The sequence below is a fragment of the Cloeon dipterum genome, chromosome 2 (assembly GCF_949628265.1).
Source record: "Cloeon dipterum chromosome 2, ieCloDipt1.1, whole genome shotgun sequence".
NCBI lineage: Eukaryota > Metazoa > Arthropoda > Insecta > Ephemeroptera > Baetidae > Cloeon > Cloeon dipterum.
In genome coordinates, this window is record NC_088787.1 from 18,297,151 (window position 1) to 18,321,838 (window position 24,688).

Here is a 24,688-nt window from a genome sequence, read left to right on the forward strand (position 1 = left end):
GCTTTTTCCGTAAGCTGCTTTGTATGCAACGGCGTCCTTTTTCACTTCGCCCTGCACGCCGCCGAACTTGTTTTATGAGGCAGATAAGGTAGTCTTGTTATTTCCTTAACTCTCGTTTATAGTATTTTTAGTATTCCAAGAAATGTGCTCGATATATGATAACACGATACATTCAAAGCATGAAGGTAACGAGGCATTGTTAAGGTTTCAAAAAGGATAAAGAGCATAAAAATAAATTGTGAATTCTGAAATCTTCTCGAATTGGAAGTCCTCTTTCGGTTTAGTCCCTCCACGTCCTTCTCACGTTTTCCGTATTATAACAACTACTGCTCTGTTTGTCGAATGCTTGCATTGACTTTACGTAAAGATAATTCACTAACTTCTTTGTTTTGTAGTGCTTTTAAGTAAAAAAGTAAAGTAGAGAGAATTAGTCATACTTCGGTTCATGGGCCCATCAGTCGAATTCAAAGAATCACGCTATTTTAAGAACACTCAATTCTATCGCATTAATTGCAATTCCTCAGAAACGCCCTTTTTGTCACTTAAGTTTGTTTTTACGCCTGGTTAAGAAGTAATCTATTTTGATGACATTAGTTTTCCTTTTGCTCTTCACAAATACCTTTTATATAGTGTCAAAGAAATACTGTAAATTAATTCGTCTGCTATTTAAGAGATTTATTTATCGCTTATGTGACTTTATCATATGTGTTTTATAGTTCCGTTTCCGAGACAAAAATAAATAATCATTACATTTTTATTAAACAAACCAGTATAATCACTAATATCACTATAACTATATTGACGAATTTAAAATTTCCACTGACTTCAAACGGATGCATGGAATTAAATTTAAAAGTGATTCACTGAGAGGAAGTAATATAAGTTGTTGCTTTTGCACCGTTTTCCCCTGGCCAACCCCAAGACCCGATTGGGAACAGAGCGGCCCTTTGTCTGCGGCACACTCACGACACAGAGGCGCACAGCAGTGGGTGAATCACTGAAAGTGTGCCCGCTTTCCGTCGGCGTGTGGTGAGGTCACGGATCGATCCAACCCTTCACTGCAGCTGTGACGTCACCGGTGCCTAGGTCAGCTGACTAACAGACACAGAATATTGGCGCCTGGTGGGTCGCGCGCGCCCGCCGCGCCCGCTCCGCCGATTGATTGACCGAGGAGCAGCGCAGTTCGACCGTCCGAAAATCAATCTCGACCCGCTTCCTCTCCAATTTCCCATCTAATCTACATTCGCACGCGCGATGTTCCTTTATTTTGCCTTGATTACGTTGCTGGCGAATTTTCCTACGGCCGGCAGCAGCAGCCGCAGCAGCAGGCGAACGCTGGCATGGCACGCAGCCGCCCTTACTATATAGCTAGCGCCCCTTTTATTTCCACAACATGCAAGCCTAGTCGATCGATCAGCCCCGTTCCAAAAATAATCCAACAACCAAGAGGGATGATGAAAATTTTTCACTCTTCGGCACCCGACCGAGGGCGGTTTTTATTGATTCACTTGACTTGACCATCTGCACCGCAGCAACTTTTTTACTTTTCTTTTTGTTTTTCGTCTTGCACGTATAGTACGTTGAGCATGCTGTGGGGGAGAATTCTCAATCGTCAAGCCGTTGCCGCCGCCGCTGCCGGCTTTATCAGCGCTGTTTGTATTCCGGGGGCTGTTTCGGGGAAAAATTATGTTTCCCTTTTGAATTTTTATTTACAACAACCACATGCCGTATAAACGGTCGCGATCATAAAACGGGCGAGACGCGCGGGTGGCTGGCTTTTTGTTAAACAAATAAATAAAAGTGCGTAAGCCCCTGCGAATAAGGGAGGCTTTCGGTGTTAGCCCCTTAACAGAGTTGAGGCACGACACCCTCTTTATCCATGCTCGGTGGGGTGCTCATAAATTATTTATCCAATTTGCGTTTATTAAAATTGAGCTGTCTCGAAGTTTTGTAGCGCAAGCCCAGCTTAATTGGTTTCGGTGAGGATTAAGCAGGCGGAATTTTGGCTTCCCAAAACAACGTGTAAGCAAAATCGACGCTACAGCAGCTTGTGTCGAATGTCACAGTGTGAAAACTGGGTCGGTTATTGTTCTTAACCAGAGCAGGGTCACTTTAAACGGAACAGTTTTTCATTGAGAGTACCATCAAAGCTAATATTTAGGTCACTTTTCCATCTGGTGCTCTTTTAGCAACCGTCGGGTTATATTCCTACAGTACTTCTTATTGAAGCTGTGCTACAAATATTATAGAAAATCTTACAAAAAAAAAATAATAATAAATCGTTTGTGGCATTGAACATAAAATTATAAACTAAAATATTCGAGTTATTGTAATTATCTAGAAAAAATATTTTTGTTTAAAAATTAACTCAACTGTTTGAACATTAGTAATACGTCAAAAGAAGTCTTACTTTATGGAAAACAAAAAATTTAAGTCAAATCTGATATTATTAAAAAAAGGGTATTTTTCTGAACGTGATTATTTTCATATAAATCGCAGAAAAACCCAAAATAAAATTTCTGTGCAAATAAAACAAGTTTCAAATTGTTTTCTCAATCTCGAAAAAAGTAGAAATACAAGTTAAATATTAAATACGTTTGAATGCATCGAAACATTGACCATCCAATTATAAAATAAATTTCTCTTTCCGTTGTTTCGTTTTTTAATAATTGCTAAGACTTAGAAACGAGAAGTCCTCACCAGCTTAAATAATTTATAGTCTAAAAGATTTTTAAGATAACTTTGCAGTCAGCTATCCATCGCACCGCCAGCATATAAATATTTCACAAGCTGGAGTCTCGGTCGCATGTAACAAAGTCTAAAGCATCGACGCCGCCACCGCGAGCAATGCACATACATATATAATATGAAAAACAAATCCAACGTCCTTCTCCATTTTCCACTTCACGAGAGCCGGCACCGCGATTATTGATCGAATTTTCCGACCGGTAACGAACCGAACCAAAGTAAGAAAAGGGGCTAAGGATTAACATATTATGCAGCACGTGGTGGGCGGGCGGTCGGGCCGATTCTTCGCAGCAAACACTGCACAAGCGGAAGAGACTCGCTTCAAAGGGATAAAAATTGTCGCAACATTTTCACCCCTCCTCCTTTCGGGAACACAGTGCGAGACCCCTAAATGGCATTCTTAAAGGCGGGGGGCTGCTGCTGCCGCTGGCACTTGATTAGCCGACGAGACTGCAACCTTTGAATTGGGAAATTCGCTCCGACACCAAGGAGGGGTCGCGGCGGGGGATGAGGCAGGCTGCCGCCGCCGCCGTTGGTGGCGTGGGGTTGGTTGGGGTACGCAAGCCGAATCAATAAACCGCCACACGGCACCAAGGAGACACTCGGCCTTCCGTCTGTTTTTCTTCTGCTGCTGCTGCTGCTTTCCACGGTTAAACACAGTCAGACAGGCTCTCCAGGATAAATCACGGCGAGAAAGATGGGCCACCTCGATCGTCGTAAAAAGAACAAACGTGGGGGCCCCTCCCTAACTCGTGAATGAGTGCCTCGAATCTTACGCGCGCGGGGTGTGATTCGCGGAAGGGGGTCTGTTGCTGTAAGGTGCTCGGAAGAAATACGACGGGAAGAGGGCTATTATGATTATCTGTCATGAAGGATAGCTCTTACCAGGGCGTTTAAATGAAATATATACACCAGTTTTCGGGAGGACAAATTGCCTCTATTAGATTATGAGAAGAGACAGTAACGGCATTGGGGGAACTAGAGTTTTGTCTCTTCTCTCTTTTCGGGAAAGTTGCAGTATTCTTTTAGTGCTCTCCATTCGATTGAATGGGGAAAAAATCGCATCCGATTTGGGGCCGGGCGCAAAGTGAGCAGGGACACTCGGATTAGAAGGGAGATCAAAGACGGCAGACCAAAAGGAATCGGAGATGGCTCAGTTAATATTAAGCCTTGATGAAAGCAAAACACGGTGGTCGCAATTTGTCTCAATTCTCTGTGAATATAAGCGTCATTCGATATTAAGCCAGTTGGAACACGGAATAAAAACGCATAAAGGAGCAGATAGATGATGAAAAAGTTAAGCCAATGCCAGAGGATCTTCTTGAAAATTAATTTTTTGACTCGGTTCATTTGGAACATGGAAATCCGGATTTAATCAACCTGTTTGAATACAAATATCAAGATCAATTCCTAAAACTGACGATATCTCGCTTAAAATCAATGGAGTACGTTTCAATACAATAAGGGTTGATTGAATAGATGATGGCCGGAGGAAATTTCCATTTGAAAGCGATTAAAAAAGCCGCAATTCATCCCTGTCGGCAGTTAGCGGTGGCAACGATTGCTTTTTTACTCACGCGCGCATATATGTGTGTTTGTGCAAGTTTAATGGGATCAAAATCCACCTCGGCTCTCCCCTCGAGGTGATTAATAACGACGCGGCGGTGGCGGCGGCGGTGCGCGCGTGGACGACGATTGCGCCTTTAATTTTTTATGAGATGCCCATAAAAGTCCCTCGGCGCGTGTTGCGAGGGTCAATCTAATTGAAAGCCGTTTTGCCGAAAAAGAGAGGAGCAAGCAGCAACTCTCGGCGGCGAGTGAATTGTACACCTCTGCAGCCTAGCCCTACGCCAAATAAATTGTCGTGTCCGAAAAAGAAGCGAGTGGACGAGGGGGATCGACCCGTCTGCCGGTGACAAAATTGCCCTCGGAGTGCCCTCTTTGCGGGGAAGAATAACAGACAATTTTCACTCATAAACTCGAATGTTTATCTAGCGGAAGTAATCGCCACCCTCGCTCAAGACGTCTTCGTTCGGGCCGAAAATTGGAAATGCCGCACTCGTCGGAGCGTGAAATTCGGAAAGTTTGAATGGAAATCTGAATGGCATATATGCAGTGTTGAAATGCAGAAATCTGGATGTATATTACATTATCTGAGGGAGTGAGACTTGTCTCGCAGGAGGAGGTCTCGATACAAAAGGAATGGAACAGGAAATTACAGTATGATTTGAATTTCGTATCTCGTGACGTGAACATTTCTGCGTAGTGTTGTCTCTTTCTATTATGCGCAGAATACCTGATATCTACAAATCCTTACAGTGTTGCACACATTTTTATTATATATTACACTACTTTTACTATAGGTTACGGTCACGACGATTTGACCTGGTGGCGTTTTTAAAAGAGGAGAACAATAGCTTCTCTGGTTTTTAATATAAATTATATATGTATTTTTCAATCCATTAGCCTGTTTAGCTTATTTATCACGTGATCAAAAAGTAATAACTTACAAATCTTTCGAGAAATAACTCACAAATCTCACGTGTGATTATAGTTGGAAGTCTAGCCGATATCGACCTTTATTAACCGAAACTCAGAATTTCCCCTTAACTGATCAAATTTTCTGGGAAGTCATCGCAGACAACGAGGAAAGTAGCTGCACGCAGGAAACAATTACATTTCATGCACGGTCTGCTTTCATGACTGACATGCAATGCAAATGGCACACACTCACAAATTACTACCGTCGCGGCAGCAACAGCATCAAATTACCAGTGCTTTTTGTCAACACACACTCTGGCATTCGTGCGTTCCAATTTCATTTCCCGGAACAGGCGAAGGAGCAGCAAGCAGCCCTGCGCCGTTCACATGATATTAAAAGGCAAAACGAACGACTGATTTATCAGTCCCAGGCGGCGTGTGCGTTCGTCTCGCCGTCCTGATCCGCACAATAAATTTTCACCGCCGCGGCCTTCTAAATTAAACACTCGCCGACTGATTTACAGTTTCACAACCCTATTGACACTGGCGGCGGTCGAGCCGTGCGGGGGAGGAAGCGGAAAGCGAGGCAGGTGCCGCAGTGCCGCCGGGAAGGAACGGTCACTCGGCACTGCACTGCACTCTGCCACCCCCTCAAAAACCGAATTGTAATTCCTATCGTGATAATGGCCGCAATAATACGCTCGGGGCCAAATTACTTTTGCCGAAAGTTGTTCTTCTGGCCGGCGGGAGAGGTGAGTCTCGTGAACAAATATTTTACTCCACGTGATTCGCAAGAGCGAGTCAGCGGCGCCATGTTTCGTCAAGCGTGTTCCTCTCTCGTTTTCTGAGAGGGTTGCCGGGATTTCCTATGGGAAAGCGAGACGAACGACTAGAGAAGGAGACAATTTCGTGCCGCCTGCCAGTTTGGAAATGTATATATGCAAAGCAGAGACAGAGTAGTTTCTTGGGGAGCAGACGCTATCTCTAGCTCCTAGGCTACCAGTCGCGCGCAAACACGGAATATTCAATTATTGCAAGAGGCTTGCCTTTGAACTCAGGCCTTTTTGCATAATTTTCAAAAGTTTCGGCGGCCTTTGTAGTACTCTCAAAGTGTTTGTTAATGTTTTATTTCGGGAAGGGGGAATACGCGCGAGCGAGGGCACACAATGTTGGAGCAAAAGTTGCGCTTTTCAGTATGCATGCGGCGGTTTCCTCGGCGGTTCTCTAGCTTTCGGGCACGTCCGTGCGTCGCGTGTTTCACTCTTTTCGACGTGTTAGTTGTTTTTGGAAAATGCCATTTTATCGCACACCAGGCTGTCGCTGCAAATTGATCTTGGCGTGTTTCAGGCCTGCTCTTTTTTAAATTGGGAATGTGTGCACGTCTCGTCACTCACCAGAGAACGCTAAAATTCAAGATCAAGATTTTTACGCTTGAAAGCTTTGTTTTAATATAATTTCTGCACAACCTTAATCACTCCACGTGCAAATAAATTTGATTTTACACAAAAAATTATACTTTTAATTTAATTTTTTGATGAATTGTTAGGGGATGGCTCGAAAAATTTAGCAAGTATTGTTCAGTATAGTCAAGTGACAATTTTCAGCTTCCATGCCATGCATAACAAACACATCCTGCCTGCCGAGCAATATAATCCATTCTCCGTTTTCCTGCTTTGCGGACGCCGGTTTTCCCTGGCAAATCGCGTGCGAATACAGCAGCAGATTGCCGGCGGCGGCATCACGTATCAAACCAGTCAGCATAGTACCTTGGTAGGTGAGGTGATCAATTGAACAAAAATGCGGCGTCCTTTCTTTATGACACACACCACCATGCTCATCACTGCGGTTCACGCCCAACAACCCGTGTTTTGTTTACGCGATGGGTTGTGTGCGTATATACACGTAAAGAGTAAACTCGTGCAATGAATGCATCGCGTGTTCGAGCCGAGAGTAATTATGTTCCACATTATACGCGATGATGTGGGTGTGACAAGCTGCGAGCTGCTTTTTTTCAGTCCTTTCAAAGTATGACGTCAGCCTTCTCCAATTGCAGCCAAGGGTTGGCCGTACGTGAGGTGCATACACGAGTTTCAGTTATTTTGCCCTGGCGCACGGCGAGACTGGGGGAGCTGGCTCGGCGGTAATTCCGTTTTAATGGCGTCGCGATGAATTTATTAAATTATACACTCTTCCCGCGGGTTTGTCCAGATGCGCGACGTTTTTACTGCGGGAGCCGGCACCTACGCGAGCATGTGCATGAGCGATTTCGATGCTTATCACTGGCAATTTACCAGCATTGCCCGCCAGCAGACGCCATTGCTTTATTTTACCAGTAATTATTAGTTGCCAGCTTTATCTCCAGACTTTGATAAGTTGTAGGGTAGCATTTTTATGATATGATTCGTGCCCCGCGGGGGCGACGGACACCGATATTTCTATGCCGCTTTGGAACTTTGAAAAACTCTCTCTGCTCTTTGAATGGAAACATAGGTTCTTGTTTAGATTTACATCTAACTATCGATTATAAGGGCGTGGCTCTCAAATGTTTAAAATGTCACTTTTGTTGAATTAACGGTGTAAAGCCATTCGTATTGAATTTTATTCAGAAAATTGTCTCCTATTGACAAGGATTTTATTTTAAAATCAGAGACATATGACATCCAGTCTTTTGCTAAGGTGAAAATGTGTTGGAAATACTTCAAAGAGAAGCGGAGGCAAAAAAATAACATTAAAAAGCCATTATTTGTCCAAAGCAAGCGCAGCGCCAGACTGAAATAGCTATTTATTCTATTTTTCAACGCAGAGTCGCATTTGTCAGCAAAACGTTGCCCAGCAAGACCAATATAATGAAACAAAAAGTTCCGCGTGGAACAATAAAGCGCCCGCGGCAATAAAACCGAACTAAGCTGTGCCATTAAATTCGGCGTAATCAGAAATATATGCGTGCGCAAAATTGCCGCACGTTTCGTTTTCGGTCTGCAATTTCGACACACTCTGCTGAATTCCACCCAATTGTTGCTACTCGGCAGCTCTGCGGACGTACGTGTGTTTAGAGTCAATATTTGCGGCTCTTCAGCGCTGCCCGACCGAGATAAAAACGGCTGCAAATTTATTATTTAACAGCGGCACAAGCGCATGTTTCGGCCGGCAAAATGTTTGAATTTGGATCATTGCTGTCTTGTTGGTGCAAAAACGAATCCACTGTTGTTGTGCTGCACCGTCGTGTTTTTGCAAACAACATCATCGCATTCCGCTTAGCAGAAAATTCCAGTCGGACCAACCAGTTATTTTAGTTTTATAACGTCAGGCCTTTCTTTACACGTACTTCCAGCACTACAAAACATTAACTTGCTGAATGAAATTTGACTTGTTTTTTTTCAGTTACTGGCAACTGACACTGTGAAGGATTGAGTTTAACATCTTTTAAGCGAATGTTCTATGTGCATGTGTGCGGATGAGATCTTAATTTTTTTGTTTCTCATCTTACAGCAGTGCATGCTCAGCTGAATGCTGTGGAGCTCGAATCACTTCAAAACGAACATTACACCTCTTCAAGGCCTCAGTTTTGTAAATTAACAATTACCTCACCATTTCAAGCGAAAAAATAGCGTGCATGTGAAGTAAAGAATATATTTTTCATCGCATCCAAGGAGAAATCTCTCACGCACCGACGTCTTTGCAATTGGCCCGCAGAATGCTTGATAATATTTGCAGCGAAAGCGAGGCATCAGAATTTGTCAAGACGGCGGGTCGGCGGAGGTGTCCCTCGTCATTCAAGAAGCGTTCTTTTGTTCCGAGCGACGGCTCGTGGTGCGATGCGTTTATTAATAAAAACACTTAGAGCGAGAGCGGCTGATAAAAGCATGGCTTGTTAAAGGATGAGTTCACCATAGCACGCGCTGAATCACTCAGTCGTTGACTGCAAGCTCGCTTTTCCAGCCCCGCAATAACAAAGCTTGCGCAAGTGAAATAATGAGTTAGACATTCAACTCACTCAGGGATCTGTTTACCGACGTCTTACCCTCGCTGGAGAAGCAATAAACGCGTGTAGCTTCGCGGACGACGGATTTGTTGCGCCTCTTTGAGCACACACTCCACCTACCATAAGCCGAAAATTGCGTTCTGAGTGAGAGAGCGAGCGAGGAAGGATCAAATTCACTTGTTACGCGATTCATCATTTATAGTAGCAGCTCCCAAGAGAGTCGTTTGATTAATCTGAAGCTTCTCAGTGTGCAAATTGTTATGCATACTGCCGAAAACTAATAGTTGCTACCAACGGATGGGAAATTATGTCTACTTGTTATCACAGATGTCTCCGTTGAATTAGTTTCTAAAGAGGGTTGATAATTATTGATTGGTCGTTAAGTTATGGAGTGGTTTCAGAATTTTCACACAATTTGGGTTTCTGATTCAGCAACATTTTACGTCAAAGCTTTTATTTTAAATTGCAACATGTTTGTAAATGGACGGAATTTTTCTTGTACGAGTGGACAACATTGGGTACTTGAAAGTGCCGGGCCACCATGTATTTGTGGTTTCGCCTGCAAAATTTATGGTTGCAGCCGCGCTGGGCTGGCGGCCGACCAAATTTTGAGCAGCGTGCTTGTCAACAGAGCCAAAACAAAGTTTCTCCTGTCGAGAGAAATGCAAATCGACTTAAAAATATATTTATTCCTGCAGTTCGCCTCTTTTCCAATGACTTTAATTGAAAAATGAGTTGCATGAGTCATGCGCAGCGGCGTCTATTTAAGCATATAATATGGGAGCAGTAATTTCACGATTGGAGAATTTCGCTCGGCCTTTTGGGAGCGTCTGTTACGTGCTCAATAAAAGGCATTAGCATAGAGGCAGGAAGCAGATTATAAAGCAACCCAATGTGCTCATGTATAAGGATTCGCTGCATTATTTCCAAGACGTTTGGCAGTCAGTCAATCGGCTGCCGAAAAGAACACTGCACGCATAGCATTATTTCTCCCCCCCCCCCCCCCCAATGTACCTGCCTGTCCGGTTTGGCTGCTGCTGCACCAAATTTAATTTTCGGGGTATCGGCCTTATCAAAGCCATGCCACGTTCGTCGACGGAGTCAAATTTAATATGCAGTGCATTAGTGCGCCCCTTTTATGTCTGCATTATTCAAATTCATGTGTGTGCACTGCACTGGGGTGACGAAATAAAGTCATTACTATTGAAGCTGTATAAATAAAATTGATTTCCATTGAAATTTATGTTCAAAGCTCAATTTGAAAGTGGTTAAAATTTTCTGGCAAACCCCACGAATATTATTTGAGGTGTGGATGCCACTTTTATGGCTTCAGTGTGCAATGTATTAGAGCTCAATTGAACTCACAACCCTTGCAGGCCGTTGAGGTTGAAAGCCCGTCAGCCTGGTTTTTAAAGAGCCAATTTTCCAATCACAGAGCCATAGGACAGAAATCTTTGTTGTAGTTGTTGTTGTTTTGTACCATGCTAGAAAAGAGATCACGATGGTGGGCACCTTACCATCATTCTTAATTTGGCTTTTTGAAAAAATTGCTAGCTTTAACATCACTGCAACTCCTTGCCCATAACAGTAAAATCGGCTCACAAAGTTTAGGCCTATTTAATTTTTCAATAAACAGTTTTATCGAGATGGTAAACAATAACACATTTCGCATGAATCCAAAAAAATGTAGCTCAGCCTCATTTGACAGTTTAATTAGTTTCCGCCGTTGATTTATTTACGCGACTGTATCTCATTAATTTTTTTCGGTTGCATTAATCTCCTATTCAATCGCGAGTGTGGGTGTCTGTCTGGCAGATTCGTCACAGCCAAATTGTTTCCTGCCAATTTATTAACTACTGGCTCTATAGAATATACATTCTCGCCGTTGGCGTTGCGTTCATTATGCGTTTCTTCACGCCAAATTATGCGCGTCGCACAAGTACCCGCGCGTATTTTTAGCGCCTCTTTCTTGACAGCCCCTAATAACTCGTATACTAATTAGGAGAAAGCAAAGTGGCAGGAGGCTGTTAGTTTGTTAACCCCGGTGGCCAGATTCCCACCTTGATTAATATTTCAAGGATTGCTCCGAGAGATGAGCGCAATGAATAGCATTTGTTCTTTTCAGGGGAGTTCGCGACTCGGCCGACTGTATAATTATTCTGCGCAACAAGAAAAGGTTGCCAACAGCGGAAATGAAAAAAGGTACCTGTGCACAGCGTGAAATATTCAACGCGTGTGTTTGTCGAGCGGCTGCAGAGGCTTCACCTTCTCTCTTTACGTGAGATATACGCGAGCAGGAAAAGTCATTAAAAAGTCGTCAGAAACGCGGGTTAAGAATCGTCAGCTGCGCACTCTTTTCGGCGGTGCATGCAGACGCGCTCTTAAAACTTTTAATTGGAAAGTTGTGTACGGGGCATTTTTCGGTCTGGATGGACATGAGTCAAAGTCGAAATGGAAACGTGCCGAGTTTTTAACAGTTGTCAAGACAAGCTGCTTCTTAAAATGTTAATTTTGTCTCCATCCCGCAACTAGTTAAGAGGATGAAGGAGTTTAGGCTTCATCTTCAGCGTAAATGGTGCCATTTTTAGTCGTAAAGATAAAAATTATGAAACTTGTATCAGAAATTCAGAGGCAGACACTCCACTTTACATCGACAGTTAAACATTGCTTTGAGATTACAAATAATATCTTAAAATTTTAGGACTAGCAGTATGAAGTGCAACGGATACCAAATATTTTTTGAAATGATTAATCTAAAATTGTAAAAGCAGCAACATCTTTTGCTATATTTGCTCATGTTCTTGACGTGTTAAAATTTACCTAAAATGAGAAAAAACATAACATCTAATAAATAGGTATATTTAATTTTTATTAAAAGATTGAATCACAAAACTCTTTAATGTCGCGTTAAAAGTAACTTACAAATATTATTTATAAAATACCACAAAATTTTATTTAAATTTGAACCAAATGTATTTCTAGCCTCATCATCCTCAGCCATGAAACCCGACGCGTTGCAATAACATTCCTCAAAAGCGACAGTTTGCAATTCTAATTTGGCGGACGGCCGAGTCAAATTGAGAACAATATTCGATGGCACTCCAGTCGCCCGCCCCTAATGGCAAGAAAATCGCTGGCGGCGTCAATCGATTATTTCCCAACCCCCGTGACGAAATTGGATGTGATTACAGTTAGTTGGCGAGTAAAGCGAGTAGAAAAATTGCCATGTGCAGCTTGTATGGCTTGTAATCCTCTTTCGAAAAAGAGAATAAAGTGAGGCTGCCGCGTCTTTTCGGTCGAAGGGATCAGAGCGTTCTCCCGGCTGTCTCTAATTCAAATTATAACAGATCACATGCGTGCCCAGCGTAATAAAACACACACCATGCCACGCCAGTCACAAAGTCGGATGGGCGGGCGGGCAGGCGGGGGCTGCTCCTCCAAGTGTTAATCTCCTTTCTCTCTGATAATCGCGGCAGACAATGCGGTGCAGAGAGGGAGGCCCATTGTAATTTGAGCCGAAGAAAAAATTCAATTTTCCGCCCCAAATGTTCTGCATAAAACGGAACTGAAATCATTTCCAGCCCTGCTGTCGCTGTTCAAATTTAATATGACGGGGAAACTTGACCCGTTATCAGACAAGTTTTCATTTTCTGGCCGATGTGTAGTGAAAGTCTTAAGAAGTTTAAATGATATTCGTAGATCGGGATAAAATGGATTTTTTTAGAAATGTGGAACTTTGTTGAAAATGTGTTTTATAGCAGCATTGTTTATTTAATTTCAAAACTTTTGTTTGAGCAAATAAAATGCAGCTTTGAACAGCTCTTCGAAATCAACCTAATTTTTATTGTTTAAAAGCATACAAAATGATATTTTCAACATATCAAAAGTGTGGCATAAATTTGCGAAAATCTAATTAACTAATCAATTTACAACATGTAAGATTGACTTTAAACCACGGGAATAAGCCTTCTGTTGTTTTCGGCCTGGAATAACTATAAGTTTCATGCGTCTTTTCAAAACCAACAAGCGATTCAATTCATTTCATGTTTCATTGAGTTGCATGCTGGTTTTTAACTTGCTTGAAGAACTCACCCGAGTGGATGATCCAAAAAAGCTCAAATTTACTCGTGACAAATCCTTTAGATTTATGCTCGTTTATGCTGCAAGAAGGGGGAAGCATGAAAAAACAAACGACATCATTTTCCAAGGCCCGTTGCGCGCAGCACAATCTCAACAGCCATAGTCGCGGCGCAAGCAAATTTTCCACGAGCGCCAGCGTTTTTCCAATTTAGGCCACAGCTTAGTCAATGTTGTCTTGCCCATCGATTGTCGCTGCCAGCCCCATAAAATACACATACAAATTCCCCTCTCCGACAGATGAAAATGTCGAGAATTCCAGTACCGGTCGTTTCCGACCTCTCTTCACCCTCTTCCGGCGTGCGGAACAAATTGATTAATTAATTAATGGCGAAAGGCGGCCGTGTGTGCTCTAGAAAAATAAACAATAGCAATCAAGCAGCAAACGGACCGAATCCAATTGCGCCCTGTGCATCTGCTTCCGAACGAACAGAGGGAAGAATCGGCCGAATTCGCCTCCCTTTGTTTGCTCTTGCCGAAAATTCGCTGCGGGCGCTCGTTGCTTCTTTTCACCATTACACACGTACGTGAAAATGCACAACGCGTGTATTGTTTCACGGATATATACACACACTCGCTCGCATTAGTCGCTTGCGGCGCGGTTTTCGTAATTACGCTTTTCCTCTGTGCGTTCAAAGAGCTGAAAAAGAACGACACGCGGGGATGCTGCCGAAAAACGCAGGTTACATAATATATATGTATTTTGAGTTTTACAGCCATTCAGTTAGTTAGTGTCGGTGGGTGATTTTTTTCCACAGTGCGTCAAGTGCACGAGCGGCGGTCGACTCGTTCGCCGCGCGACGTGGTTGCCTGGCAACCGCTTACTCACACTCGCTGCCTACCTGGCCACAGGGCACGACAACGCCCACTTTTCCACGCCGAAATTCCCCGAAATTGGCCCGCTAATTGCGGAATCATTCCAGCTGGCTCGCTCGGAATCGAATCAAAACCTCGCCGCGGAAGCACGTGCTGCCTATACCGCCGCCGCCGGCTTTTGGCCGCGTCCGACGCGACGGCCGCTTTATGGTCGATTTCATCGTTTTGGTCGCTGGCTCCGGAAGCACGCCGATTTCCAACGCTTTGGGAATTCTGGGCGTGGCACCTCGCGAATCCGACGAACACCGGCGCCGCTGGCTCTTTTTACTCTCTTGCTGCCAATTTCGAATTCCGATTGCGAGTTTTGTGTGTTGTTAATGACATGATTAACGAATTGGTTTCGCAGACATAACAGTATGCGACGGACGGATGTCTCTCAGTCGGAGCCATGCCGAGCGTCTTAATTAGCCCTTTTGCGGCGGTTCTGGCTCAATCCGAGACATGACTCATTGTTACTTTGTTTGTATAATATGACCTAAAACGAAAAATCTTTTGTGTTCTGCGTCTGCAAAGATTTAATTTTCTCTCATTTGGAGCCAATCCAAGTAACAATTTGAACGTTTCAAAGATTAACGGATAAATATAAATTTATGGAAATTTTTATGCTTTTATAGCGTGGAGTCGTTCTGGGAGTTTGAGAAACAAACAGAAAAGTAGACATTTTTATTTCCAGCTCCACGCACAATATTTATGCAGAGAAGCAGGATTTTCAAGACGCAAACCAAACAAACATTCCTCATATCTTTTGCCTCGGACTAATTATCGTGAGGAAGACAAGAAATCTTTTCAGAGTAATAAATGTCCGCTAATAACCTATCGATTGTAGCTTAGCAAAACCGGTTGTTGGAAAAGATGCAGATAAGCGCGCAGGGTTCGACGCAATCTATAATCAATATACTCATGCATCAAACTTCGCGTATATACATATCAATATTTTTTATTTTATTTTTACGACGCGACGTGGTGGTTTCGGGCCAAAAAAGGCGCCGCCGTTTGTAAACTCAGGAGGAAACAGCGTGTGCAGGTGGTTCATTTGCATGGAACGCCAAAATTAAACGTGCCTTCCTTGTCTGCAAATTGCCTGAATAATTAATCAGATAAACTTTGGAACATACGCGTGTTTTAAATAAACGCACACGGTTCACACGCCAAGTCGAAATTCGCGTGAGTCACTAAAGGTGTGCGAAAAGTCTGCTGCAGTAGCAGAAACGCCGCAGCAGCAATTCGTTCAAACGTCAGCCAATTAAACGCCCGTGTTTCGTTCCAACCTCGCAAGGAATTTCGATTTTTTTTTTATTTCCCCTCGATTCGTTAGTCGCTTTTCTTCTTTCTCGAGTCTATAATTTTGTTTTTATGAAGCTTTACTTGGGAATGCGTTTGGTAGCACTGCAAGCTCGGCGGTTTTTGTTGTGTATATTAACCTTACAGCAGAGCCAGCAGATATCCACTTAATGGTTTCTTTGCCTGACTTGATAAATATACACGATAGATAAATAGTTGCTACCGTCGAGTGGAAGAAGAAGAGGAAGACGAGAGAAAGAAAGGTGGTGCCGCTTTTTTAGGGAAATATAAGCCAATGGCCAATCGACCGAACAAAGATATTTTTTATGAAAACGACAGGAGGCTTCACTTGTAAAAAATATCATGTCTAAGGTGGAGTGAAGATTAATGTCCTGTAAAAATAGCCTACTTGCTTTTTTGCGTTTTCCTTGTAACAGTGGGAATTTGTAGTTTATAAGCATGACAAACGACAGAAGGAGCAAGGACATTTTCTGACAGAAGCTACTTACATTGTTATTTTTATTACATTGTTTCGAAAAGACATTTTTTTCTGAATACTAAAAATGTAGAGGAAATGAGTTAATTGGCAGTTAGGAAAGTATGAAGGTTTAAAATTGAAATCAAAAGCTCTCTGTTATTAAAATCTGGATCAATTAACAACCCAAAATATCGTTTTGGACACCACAAAGTTTTTTTCTCTCCAAAGTCTATTAAATTGCAAAGCAATGGAAAAAGGCGACTCCGTGAAATTGTTGCAGTTTTTTTTGCCAAGTATCTGATAAACCACAAATGGAGAATGATTGAAACCGAAAGCAGACCGCAACAAGACCTTTTTCAACCTGGCCGGAGACGATCTGCAAGATAGACTTCACAATAGTGCATGCGTTATTGCGTCGACAGCGAAACTCTATACCCAAAAGCCCTAGTTGTTGGAACGCTCGGTTAAAGAGAAACGTGTAATCTGCTAAGACACAAGTGTATAATTTAGTGAAGGAGGCACCAAAATGGGAATGTCACACACTCAACGAAAATTAATTCAAAACGCGGAGAGAGTCGACCCGAGGGGAAGGGTTCAAAACGATAATTACGGCGTCAAACGTGGCACGCTGGCCGACTCGCAACTCGTTCGTTTCTTCTTTTTCATCATTATTTTCGAGCGTCGTAAGCAGCGGCAGATGAAGAAGAAGACGCCGCCGCTGAATGGAGAGTGCCCGCGGACTTAGCCACCTGCCTGAACTCTCTCAATCATGTGTTATTACCTTTTGCTGGTCTTCCTCCTGACCTTGGAAGAGCGAACAAGCCGGCAGCAAACGCACATATACATATATCCTGAACTTAAGTGTGTTTATTTTTGACACACTGCGTCAGGGAGGAACGAAAGAAAATAATTACTTTAATCGCGCGCAGCGTGCAATTATATCTGCGCGTCAGCTCTTGGATAAAAGCCGCCTCCGCGACAATTCAAATAAAAAAAGTAATCGTTGATGACAAGCAAATTTCGGGCCGTGCGGCTCGAGCCGGATTGGCGCGGAAGTTGGAGACGCACCTGAGAAAGTTCGGGGTCCTCCTGCAGCTTCTGCTTGACGCTCTTCCTGGGCGCCCCGAGGGCCGGTTGGGCCACGAGCACAAGTCCGACAGCGAGCACTAGAAGTGTCTTTGCGGCACCACCACACTTCTTCAACCGACACATGGCCTTTCCCGGGAAAATTCTCTCTTTTTACGTTCGACTAGCTTGTCGGCTGTGTTCGCTCGCGAGCCGGCTACCTGCTCTGCTCGGTCGTCGGAGAGTCTTCTCTGCAGATGACTGGACTGCAGCACCGACCAACTCGGGGGCCACGGCCAACGACACCAGCGACCGAGAGCGAGCCGAGCCAACGACTGCGCCCGCCCGCCGCACCACCGCCAGGCGCCACCTGACCTGCGCGCCGTAAACTAACGCGCGCCGCCGACCTGCGGCAGGACGCGGCGCGCCACGCTCTCCTGCCTGACCGTAACCTGAACTAGGGTACCTGCTCCTGATCCGTCGCTCTGTTCCTCGAAACAATCAAGAGGCCGATCGGCGGCGGCTCATTACTCTTTGCCCGTGTAATTGAGGTGTGCGCGGCCGCGGCTTTTTGTCTTATTTCTGCGATTGCAGTGCACGGTGATGCTGGCTGGACGGGATATCGATTGAGGGGCACACAGCGTCGGCACTAGTCTTCTCATTCAGCTCGATATAGCATTGTACTCGAGTACAATGGGCCATACTTTTATGTGTTACGTAAAGTATTGAACAACACAGCAGCCACGGTATACTTCTTGCGAATAAAGCCTCATGTCTGTTGGTATCATTTGTGGTTGAAGAGTTATGACAATCGCACGTAATGTTCAAATGGCAACATTGGATAATATGAAATTATATAATCAGATTTATATTGGATAATTTATGTTGAAAATTTGGGTTAATTATTATGCTTGAGTCAAAAATGAATAAGAAAATATTCAAGTGTTGCTTAAATATATACATTGTGGTTGCCTTGAGATTGAACTGGTACAGTTCGGTCATAATGAGTTTAAACTCACTTATGCTGCAATATTAATTTTATATTTTAAGAACCTTGAAACAGAAATTCGGCTTTGTTCCTTAGTTCATGTTGATATTTGTGTTGATTATGCATTTTGAATCAGATTGCTTTTCATTTCATTCAATTCAGTTGCCATAAATCATCGCACAAATATTGCAGCCGGTTAAAAACACGAGTAAATTTCTGTTCGGTGAATTGCACAGCATGATGATTTAATCGTATTGAATTTGTTAATGGGTTGTCCTAATTGCAATGAAAACTATGAAGTATCAACGCAAAATGACATCGTTTAATAACAGTAGGCGTAAAATGCTAAATTGGACGAATGGTTTACAGAAAAAAATGCTCTTTTGAAAAAAAGCTTCCATTTTTGCTTTTCAATAATTTAAGTAAATATGCATTTAAATTGAAAATATAAATATATAGATATAACATGAAGCTGACCACCGCTCTATTTAGATCCCATTACATGATGCAAATTTGTTTGACATGACGAAGTGCACACAAGAAACAGTAGCTCCATATGAAAGTGTCGGGCAACTATTTCCAAATTCAGTTTTTCTACTTACAAAATAATTTGCAACCGGATTTCAGGGTAGAAACAATTTTTCCCAGTTGTTTAATTTTGCATGGGGTAGAATCTCCTTGCTGAACCACAACAATCATCAATTTGAAAATATCGAGAAATTAGAGAGAAGAAAAAAATTTCATATTCTTAAATGGTATTGGTTTTATTAACTTCAAAGAAACGTGCTAGTTTTGGAATAAATAAACATTTTTAAACACAAAAGTTAACTCAAAAAATAAATATCTTACTACCAGAAGTTATGCTTCTCTCGCAGCAGCTGTGCTCTAGTGTTGCATAACTCCCAGTACACGCGCAATATTTAGTGCCATAACATGAGAGCAGCCTGTGAAGATGGAAACACCTTCTATATGAGTTTCATTTTTCTCGCCCTCAAGTATCCTTCAGGGAACCATCTGTCTGTAATAAGGAATCTCGATCGACAACTATCTATATTAATCATTGATTTATCTCAAAGGCAACAGGAATCGTGATACATTCCACACTGGAACATTCGTACAAAATCATAGGGAAGTGTTATAAATTTTTATTGTCGAGTGTGGGACGTGTTTGAGTCTCAAACATTCTCAAAGCGTACCTTTCCTAGGCCCATAAAAATAAATGCAGTTGGCCGCGTTGCTATGCTCTCTGTGCTTTTCTCCCCCATGTGCATGTGGGAAGAAAGTGAGGGAATCCACCGAAATTTGATCTCTTCATCTTCCCATATATAATGATCATTTACCGGAGAAAGAGAGGGCGACGCCTTCCAGGAGATTTTACGATTATGTGTAAGCTTACCTTTCAGATGCATTTTAAAATAGGCAGTCACATTAAGAGCGGACAGTGTTTGGAGTGATAAAGAGCGGAATGAAAATGAGTGGTTAGTTAAAATTGAATTGAAGATAAAATCAAATTTTTAGAGGAAGGCAATGCGATTAGTTGGAAGCGTGGCAAGAAAAATTATTCAAGCCTTTATGTGAGATCAAATAATCCTTATTGAAGAGCTGAAATAATGATTTATTTGCTCAATGTTTCCATTTGAATTTCATTAGAAAGAAACTGAAAAAAACGCAACGGTTCACAGAAGATCTGATCCATTTAATTTGGTAGATATAAAAAAGGATATCGTATAAAAAAGTAGGGGAAAAAATTATTTCATTAAATGCCAAGAGGAAGTTTAAGATGTGTTGCTCTGTTGGCGATGAAAAAATTTCGGAACGGACACAGCAAAAATTCCGCTAAGACTCGCATGAATTTCAAACGCACCTCTCATTCAAATCCGCGAATAATGCTGATTTCACTGCGGATCAAACTCGCGAAAAACGGTTTAGCAGCGGCAGCAGCGCAGAAGAAGCTGCAGCATCGATTGTTTCCGGCGCGGCTGATGAAAAGGGCAAAAAATAATGGACAGTGCGGGCTTTTGTATTAGTATATGTACAAGTATCTAGTCTAGTTAGTGGCGAGATGAATGGAGGCCGGTAGGTTGGGAAAATACAAAGAGAGGCTCTTTCTCGCGCGGCGCTGCATGGATATGCGGACGGCAAGTATGCATGCGCGCCGAGTGCTGTGTAACGGCACATCTCGGGCTTAGCACACAGACCCAGTGAACTGGCTGACGTAACAAATAATATTAAAGTGTATACGTAATGCACACATAAGCAGAGCGGCCAGCTCTAGAAGCTAGCTGCCTGCCTGGTGCACTTAGTTAGTTTACGTGCTGGACTTTTTTGCAGCAACGGCGGCCAGTGCAGTCGTCGGCCAGGCACTTGACGAGTTTCTTTCTCTCTTTCCTCTCTTTAAATCGGTCGACGGTGGACAAAAACACAAAAGCGACCTTTTGTTCGATTCAAATGCACGACGACGGACTCTGATTGTGAGTTCTGAGTCGGCGAGATGCTTGCTTAATTGGCCGTTTTCGGAGCGCGCCAGATTATGAAAGCAGATCATTAAGGACGAGAGCAGCTCTGTGCATTATCTCACAGGATATCTATATCGACGCTAATTGTTTCCATGTTTCACTACCTTCCAAGTATAGTTATGAAAGGCTTTTACGTATTGTATTCATTGTGCGTGGATATGCATATGATCTGATTAGGAAATTAATATCAGCTGAGGAGGTTTGCTATATTATTTTCAGACTAGCTCAAATCATTGTGATGTTCCTATCTTGTGTTAATTTTATTATATTAATCTCAAAACGTTTTTTGTAAATGTATAATTTTAATATTTTGCAAATTTATGTTTAACAAAAATGATTGCAACATTTTAAATCTAATTTATTCATTTTCGCAGGCATATGGGGAGTACATACATTCAAAGCATCCAATAAAAGAGTGAGAAATTTTTAAAATAACCATACATAAATCCAAAAGGTTTTTTTAAAATAGTTGTGAATCAGATTATTCCTAGACACACTAAAACTGGAATCATCAAATGAAAAAGTGTCCTCTTAAATCAAGCTGCTAATTTCCTACCTTTTAAAATTTAGAAAGTTAAAGTTCAAACAAAAACTTCAGATAAAGTCCAATTTTAGAATTTCCAGCATTAAATATTACGGAAAAAGCTGTGAATGTGTGTTAAGTGTGCTTCATGAAACGCACATTCACATTTACAGCCGCGCAAGTCACCAGCAGCGATCGCAATTGGCGAGGAGTCGTAAATTCAAAGAAATAAACTTTAACAAGACATGCAATTAAGATGAATTTTACTTTTAGCCTTAATCTTTCGCAAGATACACACGCCGACTGCGATTTAATTGTAAGTCGACATCACACACAATATTTTACAGGGAAATGGAAGCTGCGCGCAGAGGAACGCGACTGGAGGGGACAAACACTGGATTCCACTCTTCTTCCAGTGTTTTCAGCGCCGTTACTTTTATGTTTTGTACAAATACTGCCAACTCGCACACAAATAGATAGCCTCTATTAATTGTTGGCAGAGGATGCTCATCTTACACACACACACACACACACACACACACACACACACACACTCGATGGAGATGGCGAAAAAGCGCAGCTCGGTGATGATTTATAATTAGTGTCCGCTAAACGACGTAAATGACCTGCTGCGCGCCTCGTTTGCCGATTTTTCAACGCTCAACTTACTGTACAATAAATTACGGATGGTACAAACTCCTCGCTGCAGAATTTACAACGCGTCACTAGATTGAAATTGATGGTCATAAAAGCAAACGCAGAATCTGCGAATTTTCTAAATCTCAACAACCTCAAGAGGCAAAAACGCAGAAATTTCTCTTAAATCGAGGATGTTATTTACCACTAATTAAACGTCAACTTCGATAGATACTCGCATTAATTGAAATACCCTGATTAATTGATATATTGTTATATAATAATTTATTTTTCTGTGTATGAGAGCATTTTTTGCAAAATCGTACTAATGATTATTGGAAAATTCTATATTTTAAAGCAATCGAGGCGTTCAATATATTAAAAAAAACACGCGACGTTATTTCCAATTTATTAAATTTTTATTTTATAGAAACCAGGTTTTTTTAATTTTTACAATTTGAAATGTGCCACCTGAGATCAGATCTGGATAGACTGATTTATCAATAAAATTTCCAAAATACGAGCATTTAAAATAAAGAATCGAACAAATATTTGAAACAAACAGTTAAATAGATAATTTTCTGCTCCTAATGAAAAAATCCGTCATGCTAATAATTTCTAATAACTCAAAGTTTCACATTTGACTGCAATGAGTGCAATTTTTTTCAATTACAGTGATTGCGTCGCTCGATAGTTGCACTTCCAGTAGCAATTGAAAGTTCTTCCTATACACATTCTACGCTCCTATTGGCGAATTGACAACTTCTGCTGATTAGGTCCGCGTTTGCTTTCCATGTCTCGTGCTCAGTGGCACGCATTCGCCGCTCGCGAGATCAAGTTTTGCCTTTTTCCCCGGTCGGATTGACGTTTTGTATTATCGTTAGAACGAATAGTTTCTTTCCCTGCTCCTCGATCTTTCTCTTTCGCCGACCTTTTGCATTCCTGATGTTTGTTCTACTAAAATTCTCTTTCACTCGCGAGCGAGACATGTTTTTAAATAATACCACGCATTTTCACTCGCCAAGCGGCGAGCCTGACACATTTTTATCCGTGCTGCGCGCACGCGGCCATCTGATGCTGAACAGATAAATATCTATTCAATCGATACGCACACAAAGTGAAAATGTGCGCGCTTACCTCGATTTTGGCCAATTAATTTTCTCATTAACAAGCAGCAGACATCGCCATTCGTCTCACGTTTCTCGAAGCTACGCAGTGTTTTTGATTAATCCTTTTTCTCTAAAGGCACAAAGCAAACAACAGGACTACAATTTATTGATTCACAAAAATTGGACAGAAGAAAAGGGAGTCTAGCAAAATAACAGATTAACTATTTAAGAAAGTATCAAATCTGATCGTTAAAATTACGTAATGATGACATTTGAAATTTAATTTGCATGCCCCTATATTTTTAATTATAATGATTGCGTCGCTCGATAGTTGCACTTCCAATAGCAATTGAATATGTATACACATTTTTAGGTTTTTACCTGATCGCATTAATCATTGTTGTGCACCGATATGTAACGACGTCAATTTTCATTTTCGGATGCCCACAGGATGGAGGGAGAAAAAAAATGACCTAGTTACATATCGGCGCACAACAATTATTAATGCGATCGTAATATCGTCAGGTAAAACCCTGAAAACATTCTACGCTCCCACTGGCGAATTGACAACTTCTGCTGATTAGGTCCGCGTTTGCTTTCCATCTCTCGTACTCATTACGAAGCAGCAGACATCGCCATTCGTCTCAAATTTCTCGAAGCTATATACTGTGTTCTTGATTAATCCTTTTTCTCTATAGGCACGAAGCAAACAAAATGACTACAATTAATTGATTCGCAAAAATTGGACAGAAGAAAAGAGATTTTAGCAAGATAGGAGATTGACTAATCATCAAATCTGATATTTTAAATTTAATTTTTATGCCCCTATAAATAGTAACTATAGTAATAAACGACTCGTTTCTGTGGAAAAATAAAATTATGGGCTGGTTTAGAGAAATCTTAACGACATTTCTTTTGCAAGAGCCCAGAAAGTAAATGAATATGCATTCTTTTGAAACGGAATTAGATGCAGATGAAATATAAAATTTCATTTATTTTCGTGTCATGCAACCGTGGTGGAGTGGCACGTAAAACTGTTATCACTGAAATATGAATATAAAACTAATTGCTCGAGTCATGTCAACACTTTTCACCTAAAAGTTCAGCACACAATTGCACTCCTGCTGCGGCTCTCAATTTCAAATTAAGGTTACGTCGCACTCGAGGAAAATTATGTTTGTTTTCATGTATCACCGCGCGAATATCTTCACTTCGCCGTAGTAGATGGCAATTTAGTTAAAATCTAGTGTGAGAGCAAAAAAGTGCAGTGTGTGCTGAGCGTCCTTGACACAATGCCTGTGAGAAGAATCCCGTAAAGAATTGTCACCCGCGCTCTAAAAGAAGATAACCAGAGTGTGAATAATCAAAATTTCACGTTTTTGTTCGACGGGCTCAGTCTGTATTTTTAAAATTGCTTCATCATGGAAGGTAATGGTGATTCATTTTACCAATGAAACGTATTGCTAAAAGAAGAGGATTATTCCTCCTTTGTTTTACAAAAATATTTCTTGAAATTTTAAAAAATTGTTCATATTTTTTATTTTTGAACACTCTGATTAATTAAAGTCAGCAGCTCAATTATTTTTAAAGTGATTTCGTCAGGGTTGGAAATCGTTAATAAAATTTTTGGCCTTTCAAATTTTAAACCTTCAATTTTTAAACCACGATGACTCTTTTTGAAACTATAACAATTAGTTTATAGAAAGCAAAATGAACTCTGCGATTTAAATCAAGCAGAAAGATAACCGCATTTAAATTCACTGCTGTTGAAATTGAGATCGATCGAATTGGCACACGCTGAAAAAAACTATTCACATTCACTGCATTGGCGTTGGCGTTCTCACATGCACACACAATATTGGGAGAGA

At 41.7% G+C, this 24,688-nt stretch overlaps 1 protein-coding gene across 5 annotated transcripts in view; it reads right to left on the reverse strand.

Moving 5' to 3' along the window:
* Fas1 (fasciclin 1) overlaps window positions 1–17,378 on the reverse strand; it is a 30,932-nt gene extending 13,554 nt beyond the window's left edge. For 4 of the 5 annotated variants that reach the window (XM_065481123.1, XM_065481121.1, XM_065481122.1 and 1 more), the window contains exon 1: window positions 17,052–17,378. In XM_065481123.1, coding sequence (XP_065337195.1) covers window positions 17,052–17,195 — 144 coding nt within the window. In that variant the 5' untranslated portion in view covers window positions 17,196–17,378. The remainder of the gene's footprint in view (window positions 1–17,051) is intronic. The other variant, XM_065481126.1, reaches the window with a different exon arrangement.
* Between the last annotated feature and the right edge of the window lie 7,310 nt (window positions 17,379–24,688).